The sequence below is a fragment of the Balaenoptera borealis genome (assembly GCF_965194805.1).
Source record: "Balaenoptera borealis genome assembly, chromosome: 7".
NCBI lineage: Eukaryota > Metazoa > Chordata > Mammalia > Artiodactyla > Balaenopteridae > Balaenoptera > Balaenoptera borealis.
In genome coordinates this window covers 70289297-70302640 of record NC_138864.1, presented here as the reverse complement: position 1 = coordinate 70302640, position 13344 = coordinate 70289297, and the positions used below count along the sequence as shown (strand labels likewise).

The following is a 13344-nucleotide window of genomic DNA, read 5'->3' as shown; positions in this document are numbered from 1 at the left end:
GGTCTGTGGGATCCTTTCCATTTGTGATGATATACTTCTTGCTACTGTGCTTGTTGATTAATGAGCCTTAGATGATTACAGAAGCAGCTGGATAGAGAAGGTATGTGAATCAACTCCATTGGGTACAGAGTCAGAGGAAGGGAAAGGGGCAACCTTAACTCAGAAAGAGACAGTCAAGGAACGAGTGCTGCACTGAACCCCTGGGTACTCGCTTGATAGGCATTTTTGTGGAATATTCAAGGAGAATCATTAGTCCCAAGTAGGCTCTGTCCTGTCCCCCAGCTGCCTTTCCCTGTTAGGTGGTGAGTCGAGTTAGTTCAAGAACACAAACAATACAAGCCTTTTAAAAACTCACTAGACATGTTTATGAAAATAATTATTTTTAAGAAATAAAACATATGGCAGAGCAATATAAATGGCTTTCAGATTATGGGCTGTTTTGATTAGCCATGCCCTAGATGCCTCCAGCCTACGCCCATTAGCATGGATAACTGAGAATCTGCTGTATTTCCATTTTAACACAGTCTCTCTAATACATTTCAGGCATTCAGATGGAAAAACCAAACCTCTGACTACTATTTCCTCTTTCATGAATGTAGCACATGGCACTAACCTCTATACAGTCCAAAGAAGCCTTCATAGCGTAGCACTTTCTTAAAACAGTCCAAGCTGTTTTTATACATAAGTTCTCCCACGAAAGAGCCAGTGGATCGCTGGTTCTGCATTCGAGTTTTTACCAGATCGATAGGGTACACAGCTGTGGCTCCAACAGCTAAAATCAAAGAATAACAATATTTCAGAAGAAATTAAGGTCAGAGGAAAGGGGGAGGTGGTTAACATCAAAGAGAAGATGGATGGAAGAAAAAAACAAATTTTGTATATACAAGTTTTAAAACTCTCTACACCCTTAATAAATAACTGTGGATTTTCATTCAAGTGTCTCCTGATAAGAGGATATCACAGACAGTTCAAATTTTAAAAAGCACATCACTACAGCCTAACCTCATTATTAACCTGTCTCTAGAAAGCCTATCTGCAGATAAATAAGAGAAAAAAGTCACTTCTAAGTCCCTGATCAGATGTAGGTATGAGGAAAAAGTTCCCTTTGTTATTATCCTATCACACAGATACAGACTGGTAACTAGCTCAGGGAAAGACCAGAGGAGGCTTTGTCCTTCAATATTTCAAGGTGGAAAATCAGAGGAAAAAGAGGAATAACAAAAACGAAAAATTTGCACTCATCCATGACTCACCTCCAGCAACAGAACCCAGACCAAACCTGTAGGCTGACTCTGCAATTTGTAGGAGAATTGGTCGAGATGTATCGACTGAGGCCTTCTTCTTTGCACGCACAGGAATTGCAGAGTGAGAAAACAGGAGACAGAAAGGAAGACAGAACAAAAATGAGCACATGCTATTTTTTCAAAGTTACAACTAGGTTCTAAACTCATGATACAACTAAAATGTCAAAGAGGAAGTTATGATTAGATTTTGTAAGTTCTTATTAATAAAAAGTAATTATTGCTATTAATTTTTAAAATCAAGTTTGAATATAATGAAAGCCGTTATGTGCCCCCCAAAATGTTATGAATATGAACCCATTTTCAAATGTTCAATTCTCATTAGTGATCAAAGAGATACAAATTTAAAAACATTAATGAGACATCATTCTTCAACAATCAAATTGTCAAATTGATAGGTTTTGGGGTTTTTTGTTTGTTTGTTTAATGGCAATATCCAATCTGGCAAGAGATGATAAAAAAAAAAACAGAGCTTCTCAAATCTGCCATTTAATCAAGCATAAACTGAAGGGAAACTTGGCAATACGCACCCAAACCCTTAAAATGTACATGAACTTCGGCCCTGCAATTCTACTTATAAAAAGTTAGGCTAGAAAATAATCATATATATAAACAAGGATCAAGCTACAAGAATATTAAAAAGCAGTACTGTTTTAAGAGCAAAAACTCTAAGGATACCTAAATGTCCAATAATGGGAGGACTGGTTAAAAATAATGCTATAGCTTTAAAACAAAATTGTATGTCATTAAAAAGCAATATTGTAAAAGATATTTGATGCTCAGAAAAAGTGTTCATAAGGTATTATAAAGCAAAAACAGGCTAAAAAGAATATGGTGAGTAGACAGGTATTCATGGTATGATTTTCTTTACCTTTTAAAATGTTTGAAATGTTTCATGATAATCTTTTAAAACCAATGTTAAAGACTGTGTGTGAATATGCGATTTTTAAAAAAATTATTTGGGTATGTATATGCATATAATAATAACACTAACATTTTGGCTATCTCATCCCCCAGAGATATCCAAATGTTTACAGTGGCTACAACTAGGTGGTTGTACTACAGGTGATTTGATACTTTCTCCCCTTTTTTGTCCATCTTTTCTAAATTCATACTTCAGGCCAGTCAGTTGTTGTATTATGGTTGTTCTTTTGACCTATTATTCTTACAGTGTTTTTGATGCCAGAACATTTCAGAGTATTTCAATTCTCTGTCTACATAAATAAAATAGTAATTTTATGTCACACAGAGCTGTCACATGAGGGTGGCATATAGCTGGTGCTTAATAAATACCTGTTGAATGAATAAATACATTCAGTAACATTTGTTTCTTCAAAAGCCACGATAATTAAGATCGGTGAACAATGAAAATAATGACCAATACCAGCTATCAACCCACTGAATTTTAGTTGCTGCCAATGTAGCACAGTTCTAATACAATGAGATAATTTGGAATCTCCTTCAAAGTTATTTAACTGAAAACAGCTCTACATAGAAATATGCATCTTTAAGAAAGTAAAACGTCTCTTCTGCAGATTCCACGGGGTGCATCCAACGCTATCTCCGTATAGATGGATGATTTCCATCTATATCTGTTAACTATAGTAACTTCATTTTGACAGATGCATCTGTTAGAAAGGCACTGTTTTATTTACACGGATATAAATATGCAGTACTTAGAAAGGTGCTGGCATCAAAACAATGAGTGAAAATACTTTGAAAATAATAGGTTGGTGGGGAGAAGAACCTACCACTATCACTAACTCATCCAAAGACAAAATAAATGAAATCCCAGACTTTCATTTAACTTTTCTAAAGCTAGAAATGTGGCGTGCTCACAAAATGACACAAGGCAGACGACTCCTCCTGCACTCCTCTGTGGAGGAGAAATGCTAGCACCTAGCCTACCAGGTAGATGACCTCCATTGCTTGAGTCTGTCGATGTTGTCAGGTCCACTGGGGTTCACATAGTAAAGAATATTCCAGGCAAGACCCCAGTGAATTGCTCTAAGGCAGCAGCCGATCATTTCCTGCTGTAAATCTCATCAATCTCGTCTAACCCTTTCACGGCCAGGATCCACAAGCACCCATCATCTGAAACTCTCAAAAGCTGCAGAGTGCGTAGAGGAAAACTTGTGGGATACCACTGCCAGCTCGAGAACAGGAGGAATCTTTTTAAAAAAAAAAAAAAAATTCTCTGCTTTTTCTTAATCCCCAAATTTCTACAGGAGCTAGTAGCACAGAGACGAAGAGATAATCATCTGGTAAGCAGCGTTTAAAAATCAAAGCAGAGGAGAGAGGAGCTGCTTCCACCTCTGCACGTGATTATACAGTTCTCTCTCCTGCACTCGGGGAAATCGGCTTCCTCTTTTAACGGCAGCCAGCTGGTTTTCCAGAGGTGCCTAGTTAGGGTTTACTGAGCTCACACCCACCGTTCTGAGTTACACGCTGCACACAAAACCTGCCACTGCCATCGGGTGGGAAAGAGCTGAAAGGAGGGTGTCCTGGCCCGAGGCCTGCCCGTCCTAAAAATGCAGCCCGCATCAACCCATTGTGGTCAAACTGGCGTCTCTGTACAGACCCGGAGCTCCCAGCCAAAAACTGTTAAGTCTCACAGGATTCGGAGATGGCTTTGCCTTAAAGGAGGTATTTTTCTAAAACGACGCTGGTCTGTGAGTGGATTTATTTTACAAACACCATGTAAGCACAACACATGCTCTGGAGGCTTTTATTCTCTAACCCTGACCTATAGAAAGCCGAGTAAGAGTTAAATGTAAGAGGTCCCAGGTCTTCGGTTTCTGACTTCCACAAATTCAAGAGGTTGGTTTCTGTTAACCATAAAATAAAATGTAGCATTCCTCAAATTGTTTCCACATAACTTATGAGTCCTTTCACAAAGAAAATAGGTCTAAAAGCCTTCAAACTATGACTCCAGACTAAACAAAATTATCTCATTTTGATATTCAGAAAACCGGCAGGCATGGCAGTTGGGCGATGCCCTGATGAAGTGCCTCTCTGTGGGGCAGAGCCCAGCTTTCATTTCGCAACACGACGCTGGGACGGTGACACCAAAACGGGACTCCGGCCCCACCTCTCCTAGCACAAGATTGAGGGAAGAAGGAAAGATCTTCTGCCTCTTTTGGGAGGGTTAGGCTTCTAAGGCGGTTAAGAAATCACCCCATCTTTCACAGGAAAAGCAAATGCCAATTATCTGTTTCTCAGAACATCTCTAAGCAATTTCTCTTTCCAGCCTTTTGAAATGGTCTGGATTTTTGGTGCAAAGCAAAGAAATGGTAGGTCAGAGACCAGTGTCGAAAAGGCAATTGCACGTGAAAAGGGGTTGGGTGACCCTATCAAAGAAACACCAGGAAGCAAGTGTGCTCCCTTTTACCCACCTGCCTCTGGGCCTCGGCCAAGTTGAAGGGCAGAGTTCCCTCTTCCAGAGGAGCTATCCGTTCAATGTCAGCTAAGGTCATACGTCTAGAGGGAAAAGCAAGCACAAGCAACAACAAAATACAAATTTATTAAAATTTACATTATGGAATTTTAAAACGTTTCTTTTCTTGTTTCCCGTATTTCAGAGTCATCTTTAATATGGCTTCTTCTTCTCCAGGTTTGCTGCCGTCCTCCTACCCCACCTCCTAACCTCCCTTTATTAAGCTAATTAAAAAAAAAAAAAAAAGAGCAACTTACCCCCGTGGCTCATATAAATCTGCTAACTGAAACAAGATGTCAACTTCCATGGGTGTAACCTGACCAAATTTCTGAGCTGCCAGAACAAACTCCTCTGTATGGAAAAAGAGTTAAAAGGGAAAGATTCAAGAAGGAATAGCCACTAAATGCAGCATTAACTCAAGGCACAGGAATGAGCGAACATCACCAAACTTTATTATTAACAGTCGTAGAATTCAAGTCAATCCAAATAGGGTAAGAATTTTTGCAGTTCTTTCATTTATCTGGAAAGAGTGTGCAGAATAGTTTCTCTAATACTGACTCTATAAGCTTGGTGTCATCCAAAGGCTTTGAATAAATGACACAGGAAGCCATTCAAATTGCAGGTCAGGGAAAACCAGGAAGGAGATATGAAACTCAATATGCATAGGTCCCAGGACATAATATTAATGAAGCTGTGGAATACCGAAGGGAATTCTCTGTTTAAAAAAAAATCCCATTAAAATGCTGGTATCTTGATCAGAGATTGTCAATCAACACACACCGTCAGCAGTGTAAGTTTATGGAATTCCTTGTATACTTCTGAAGGTCACTTTAGAGGATGCCAATTTAGCTCAGGTTTTAGTAAGATTTGAAAACATTTAAGAAACTTTACATGATTCCCTCATTTAAAGACTGTCTGGGGTTTATTTAAAATGTGCTGAAGATTGTTTTGTCTGATCTAAGGGTGGAGAACACACATGTACCATATGGTTAATATGTGTCAGTGGGACAGAAAAATTTAAAACGTAAACTCCTAGTTGCCTTCTTTACCCTAATAATAACTCACCAAGATAGTTGCAGGCAAGAGTTCAGATTCTCACTCACCCTTTGTCACCTCTACATCTTTCCTGTTGCCAGCCAGAGTGCTGTAGATCTTTCTAATGAGTTCCATGTTGTTAAGCAGTGAATTAAATCCATTAAAATAGGAGAAACTAACTTGATGGGACGTGGTACCTCCAGCAGCCTCAAATAAGTTGAAAATAAGAGGAGGGAGAAGAAAAATAAACAAAGCATTTATAGAATGAAGACGATTCAGAAGTATGTACATCAAATGCTAGTTTTGGAAGTAATCAAGAAAGCATGTATAGAAAGAAATGTTTATAAGCATTTTTCTTTCACATTAAAAAAAAGCTATAAATGATTTTTAGAAGTAACTGCAACTAATCATGACCAGAACTTGTACTCTCCACAAAGTCCTAGAAAACTAAATACATGTGTAGGATTATAACAACAGGACCAGTAGTAATTTACAGAGTTCAAATTTCAATTGGAAATGTTTCATAAGTTTGTTTATTTCATCTAATGAGCAATTCTTAAAAGCTGAGACATGCAAAACTCTATTATACACATGCATACATGTGTATACTTATACATGCAAAACCCTATTATACCAACACAAACATACTATGAAAAGTGGTCAGTCTAACATTAATATCATCATTTGTCATGTTACTTATAAGTAGTAATAAATCAGCATTTAAGTACAGACTTTATATTGGTAGGATTTCTAGCAGACAAGCATATTATGGTAAAATTATGAGATGTCATACGCTTTGATGGGGGTTAAGACTGGTCAGAATTCTGATAATCAGAATTTGTAAGAAACCATATTTCTTCATGTGGACAAGGAAAACAGACAGCATGTCCATTATGAATGGAACTTCAGTTTGAGGTTTCAAATATTTTACCTTCCCTAACAAGGCAAAATATTTTTATTAGGAAAGCACTTCTTTATAAGGTAACGACCACATAAATCTTCACTTACTACTCGTTTGAAATAGCTGATGTGAGAGTTGGGATAGCGAAGGGGGGCCAAGAAAAGGAGCGAGATTAACACAGTGCTGGAGTGGAAAAGGCCTTGTCAGATCACCGCATCTCCAAAGAGAGGGACCAGAAAAAAAAAAGAGGAAAAATGAAAAGCTCCCCTGAGTTCTTCCTTATGGTAAGCATTGTGGGAAACTCAGGTGATGGTGAAAACACCCAAAAAGTCCTCTCCCTGGGATTAACAAAGGAAGAGTTACCATTGCATAAGGGTCCCAAATCTGGGGGATCATCACAATTACCTAGGAAGCCTCAGAAATTAGATTATAGGATCTTACCACCTGTGGATGGTGAATGGGTAGGCCTGGAAGAGACCTCAGAATCTGCACTTTTAATAACTATCCCTGATGATTCTTAAGCTCCGTGACCAAGGCTTGGGAACCACCACCACGGAACGTTCCAGGACACCCTCAGGGTCCATGAGGGAGGAGAGTGGCTGGACATCCACTAGGAGGGAAGCTCCACGACACAGGACAGCAAGGCTCTGCCCACTGCATGTGCCAGTGTCGCCTCCACACACATGCTGAATGAATGAGTGAATCCAAGCGTTAGAGTTCCTGTTCTGCTGACTCCTCAAATACATCTATGCGCACTACTTGTTTAGAAAAACCACTTTGCCTTGGAGAACAGGTAAAAGCAAAGATCAGCATTTGACATACCTCAAAATATAAAGCAAATTAATGTGCAATTATATGTCTGTTTTTCCTTTTTAAAAAAGCCAGGTAATACATTTCTTTAAGATAGTCCATATCATCCAGGTAACAAGTTAACCTACCCACTAAAACTGGCAAAACACTCTCTGTAAGTTTGGTAATGGATGCAATATCACTAAGAAAATAAAAAAATGTTAGTGTTTAAACAGAAGAAACTCTACACAATCTGTAAGACTTGTTCTTACAATCCCTTATTTACTGAGCTTACACCAGGTAGAATAAGCTATTTCATTATGGCAAGTTACAACCTAGGAGGAGGGATAAATTGGGAGATTGGAATTGACATATACACGCTACTATATATAAAATAGATAAGTAATAAGGACCTACTGTATAACACAGGGAACTCTACTCAGTACTTTGTGATGACCTATATGGGCAAAGAATCTAAAAAAGAGTGGATATATGTATAACTGATTCACTTTGCTGTACACCTGAAACTAACACAACATTGTAAATTAACTATACTCTAATAGAAATTAAAAAACAACTTACAGCTACTAGACATTCTTCTACAAAAGGTGTCAAGACATGAGGGCGGATGGTGACCATGATGTCTCGGAAGTCAATGGCTGTGACTTTTCCGGTCCTGGCATTGTCCCTTTGAACAAAGGCTTGCTTCGCATGCTCCAATTGTATTTCCTGCAAACAAAGAAGGTGAAATACTTCATTTATGTTTCCCATTTACTACAAATGACTGCTCAATTTCAAATCGGGGTGAAGAAACATATACATTAAATCTTGATTTACTAAGCCCCACACCTGTTCAATAGCACTCCCAAGTTACCTCCTTCCAAAGACAGAACTTTGTTCAGACTGGTGAACATGTCTTGAGAAAGTACACTCCTTAAATTTCTTACCCAAAGAGACCTAATCACTTCCATGTTCTGCTCTAGTCCAAAGACACAAGGAAAATAAAAACTAGAATGAAGCTTGGTAGGCTCCAAGATCTGGACAAACCCTGCTCAGGGGATGCAGATGATCAAAGGAAAAACACCTACAGGGACATGAACCTCTCTCCAAGGAACAGAGAAAAAATTTTAATGGTAACTTGGTTCACAGACACGTGATGTAACAGCAGATTGAAAAGGGTGGTTCTGCTCAGGAATATGCTGTTCCTCTACACTACTGGTATTTGGGGTAGGTTAAGCCTTTGTTATGGGGGCTGTCCTATGCATCCCTACCCTCTTCCCACTGGATGCTGGTGGCCCCTTTTCCCCAAGGCCATGGCAATCAAAAATGTCTCCAAAAAAAAAAAAGTCTCCAGAGAGGACCATATGTCCCGATTGAGGACCAACACTCTAGAATTAGGAACTGGATGGTACGTGCATCAGAGGTGGCAAAACTGTGGCAGTGCCACTGGATATACGTTTTAATTCATATGATCTAAGGACAGGAAGCCCAACCTTAGATTTCTACTGCTATTCTCAGGGGATAAGTGTATCAAAAAATAAAACACGGTCTCCTGTCAAAAGCCATCACGTGCTGTGTAGGAGAAGCATGCCTTCTGCAGAGAGTATTATATTCTCTTCCTCAAGACACTCTGTCCATTTCCCAAATGGGCCCTTAGGGTGCGATCTAATCTCTATGAAATTAAAAGGCATCCCGGATGTGGCTTTCAAGGACTTTAAATTATTTAAATTTAAAAAAGTTCTATTAGATGAAACTGAGGAATTAACTTTTTTTTTTTTTAACTTTGGTGAGATAATGACTTACAGTTTTATGAAAACTAACTGTCCTCATGAAGTAGTGCAAACTAAAGCGTGGGAGAAATGACATGAATCTGAAAATGCCTTGACGTATCCTATCTCCCTTCTCCTCCCGCAGAAAGGTGGGGGGATAAAGGAAGACTGATAAAATATTGATAATAATTGAAGCTGTATAGTGGGAACACGGTGGGTCATCATACCTTTATCCTTACTTTTATGGAGCTTGAAAGTGTCTACAATAACACATTTTTAAAGACAAAACAATAATAAGCATCAGAGTTCTTATCCGATTCAAAAGCCTCTTCTCGGTTATAGCACCTGCCAGCGCTGATCCAGCCCAGCCCTGCTGGAACTCTCATCCGGGACCCTAATCTTTCTAGTGCTTCTTCTACTCGCTCCTTAAATAGGAGGCACCTGTCAGCCCTCTGTCCTCAGGTCTCCTCACTCAACGCTCCTAGGCAAAGACCTCCCCTCCCTAGGTCTTCTTCTAAGATTTCTCTTAAGGCTTGACTCCCAGATCCAAGTCTCTCACTCCTATCTGCTGCGCCAGAATTTCTAACTGCTTAGCGAATATACTCATGGGGGTATCTTGTAAAGGCCATAAAATTACACTTCGCTAAATCCACTACTATACGTCTCCCACCCAGCTCTCAAACCTGGTCCTTCTCCCATGTTCAAAGCTTAATTATTAGCATGTTGTTTTCCCCGTCACTTACCCTAGAAACCTGTCATTTTCAATTCTTCCAGCTTCCTTTCCCCCAGAGTAAACCAGTTACTACATTAAGCCACTTGGACCTTTGAAAGTTCACTCAAATGCATCTTTTCCTTTTTACTCCTGACCACTGGTTCAAGGCCTCCTCAGACCACAGCTGAATGGTCACCATGGGCCCAACTGTCAGTCTGGCACTCCTCTCTGACCTCTGCATCCACCTTGCACACATCGACAGCTGCCTTTCAGCATCTCAAACCTGACTTCAATCACCCTCAGCTGAAACCTTTCGTCGTAAAGATCTATCTCCAAAGCAAGGCTCTCCAGACCCTACAAGGAGTTACTCTCAGCCTGGTCTCTGGCACCCCATGCCCAGCCTGGCCAGACCTTCCACACATCCGGGCCTTTGTCCACACTCTTCCCTCCACCTAGCAGAGATTATAGCCTCCTGCTCTAGCTCCTGAAATCCTACCACTTGGTGGCTCAAATGCCACCACTTAGGTAAATATAACCAGGCCTCCTAACTGAAAATAACTGATCATGTGGCCTCCTGCTTGAACCTCAATTATAAGACTTGTCTGACTCCATCCTACATTATAATCAGTTATTTACATTCCTGTCTTTCCCCAACCTTGCCAGGAAAAAGAGACTGTGTCCTCTTCATCCTACTTATGGTGCAGGCAGAATGCTTTAGATATAGCAGGTACTCAATAAACCATGGACATAATCCTCAGTGACAGGTACTGTATAGAACCAACTGAGTGAACAAATGACAATGTATTGAACGAAAAGGGGTCCTCTGTACAAGTGTCTCCAATTTAAAGGGAAGGATGAAACCAACTGTTAAACACCCTGCAGCGAAAAATGACCACAGTATGTATTCAATTGAAAGTAAATGAACACAGTCTTCTTTGAATTGCTAGACCCACGGCTAAAGCTATCGTAAGCCAAGATTACTCTCAACAATACCAGAAAGTGCGTTCAGTTATTTACCACTGCCCCTAGTTTATAACTAAAATAGTCTCGGGGCTCCTCAGATCATTATATCAAAAGCAGCATCAGTTTCCCTGGTCACTCCAACTCCTCAGAGAGCAGGAAGCCGGAACACTAAGACCAATCCACCCAGAATGTCTAACTGGGAAACAGACACCCAAGTGGGGGTTGATGCTCCCACGGCAGGACAGGGGGTGCATCTGTAATGAGGACAAACGGCCTCACTACGCACTTCTGTGCTCGCTTAAACATTCAGTAGCGGGAATCCCGCAATCACGGTACAAGAAAGCACTTTTAACCCTAACAAAGAACAACTTGAGAACACATTTCCAACAGTTCTTAAAGACTGGGGACACTAAATTCCATGAAAAACAAGGTAGATCCAGGTAGTTCTCTAATAGTAGAGTATAGTAAAAACGTTCAGTTATGTGTTTCCCCAAACTTAAAAGTAGCTTACTGAAGATGGGGGTTGCCTTCTGAAGAACATCTGTTTATGTCATGACTATTTCTTCTTCTGGGTGAGGAAATGAAAACTATTACCTCAAATGATAAAACAGCCACGATAACAGCATTTTGTAAGCATACATTACCTGCCAGTGTTCTCAAGTGCTTTGTAGTGATAAACTGATTTAATGCTCACAGCAACCCTATGAGGTAGAAACTATTATTAACCCCACTGTAGCAGTTGAGGAAACGAACGTCTCACTGACAGGAAGCAGCAAAGCTGGAATTCAAACCCAGGCAGTCCCGCTGCACTGACCTTGTTCCTAATACCTCACTATACTGCACGGGAAGCCTGGATAATGCTGCTGTCAGGAATTTGATTAAAAATCTTATTTGACACTTAGGAGTCTTCATAGCTATGAAAAGATAAACAGTCAATTTGCTTTTAAAGTATTCCAATGCTCTAGATTTTTCTGTAGCCTATTTTCACGAGAAAACAATAAAATTCCCAAAACTTTTTCATTAAGGCAAAAAAGTCTTTGATGCGCTCTCAAACACAGGACTGTCCTCCTAACAATAGCAGAGACTATGGAGGAGAGAAACCAAATGTAAAGGGCCTTCCCCCTCAAGAGACTGAGGAGGAGAAAGACCAATAAGGAGGCCTGGGGGAGCTCACACACAGGTTCTCTATAAATACTTAATTCAAGAATGAATGACCTTTGAAACAAATAGCCAGGCTCACTACTCATGGCAGACTGACTTAACATCAGAGCTCTCCACTGGCACCTCTACAGCTGTTTAAGGAAAACCTAACCCTATTCAGGGCTACCAAGACGGTGAAGCATCCTAGATCTGAGTCCAGAGGAGTAAAGCTGGGACGGCGAGCTTTTGGTACGCATGGTGTATATAGAGCATGGGTAGTTACCGTTCATTTCCAAAACGAAATGAACCAGAATGGATAAACTCGTCCTTCGTGCGTGGGAGAGGAGAACAATGGGAGAAGCAATAGTTACATTCAAACATTTAAAGGTTTAAAGGACTATCAGGTTAAAAAAGAAGTTAGACTGGTTCTCTGTATTTCTTAAAGAAAAAATCAATGGAGAGAAGATAGAGGGATCAGGTTTTAGCACAAAACACAGAAGTATTTAACCTGACTATTCAGCAGTGAAATGGGCTACCTTGCAAAGTAGGGGGTTCCCAGTCACTGGAAATACCTGTTCAACTACTGGCTGAGAAACATACGCCAAGGAATTTTACTTTATTTATTTATCTTTTCATATTTTATTTTATTTCATTTTATACAGGGGGTTGTGGAAGCAATCTGTTATAATGACAAATCTGAAGTTTGGGACCGGAATGGGCAGAGCTCAAGTATCAGTCATGGCACGCCTAGCTGGGAGGGCATAGGGAAGTGTGTTTATATCTCAGAGCCTCAGCAACACCTGACTGCACCGGGTGGTTAAAAACTAGACGTCACGTGTGACCAGCACTTAATAAAAAGTAGCTTTGATTTTGGTCAAGGTGAATGGTTTAAAAACCTCTAAAGTCCATTCCAATATAAGTTCTTGGAGTCTTTAAAAAAAATCACCTAGTAAGTAAGGAACAGCGGCTCTGCTAAGTCATTCTGAACCAACAACAGGAACAGAGCGACGAAGACCAGTTAGGGTGGAGGATACCAGTGACAGCTGAGTGCCTGAACGCTTCTCCAGGCCAGGGGCTCCGCCAAGAACTTCAAAGACAGGACTTCATTCAAGCCTCACAGCAGTCCTGTGAAGTGGTAACACCTTCATCTCCCAGAGGCACCCGAAGCTTAGGGAGGTTACGTAACTGGTCCAACGTCACACAGCTAGGAGGTGGGAGAGCTGAGATCTCTACCAAAGTACTGTCGGATTCCAGACCTGAGAATTCCAACAACTAACTTATGCTGCCTTGGGTAAAAC

At 40.3% G+C, this 13344-nt stretch overlaps 1 protein-coding gene across 1 annotated transcript in view; it reads right to left on the bottom strand.

The window, feature by feature from the left end:
- Positions 1 to 13344, bottom strand: part of SLC25A13 (solute carrier family 25 member 13) — a 209976-nt gene that overhangs the window by 67830 nt on the left and 128802 nt on the right. Inside the window, 6 exon segments of the mRNA XM_082398331.1 lie at positions 614 to 772; positions 1254 to 1341; positions 4697 to 4781; positions 4995 to 5088; positions 5841 to 5979; positions 8045 to 8191. Coding sequence (XP_082254457.1) covers positions 614 to 772; positions 1254 to 1341; positions 4697 to 4781; positions 4995 to 5088; positions 5841 to 5979; positions 8045 to 8191 — 712 coding nt within the window.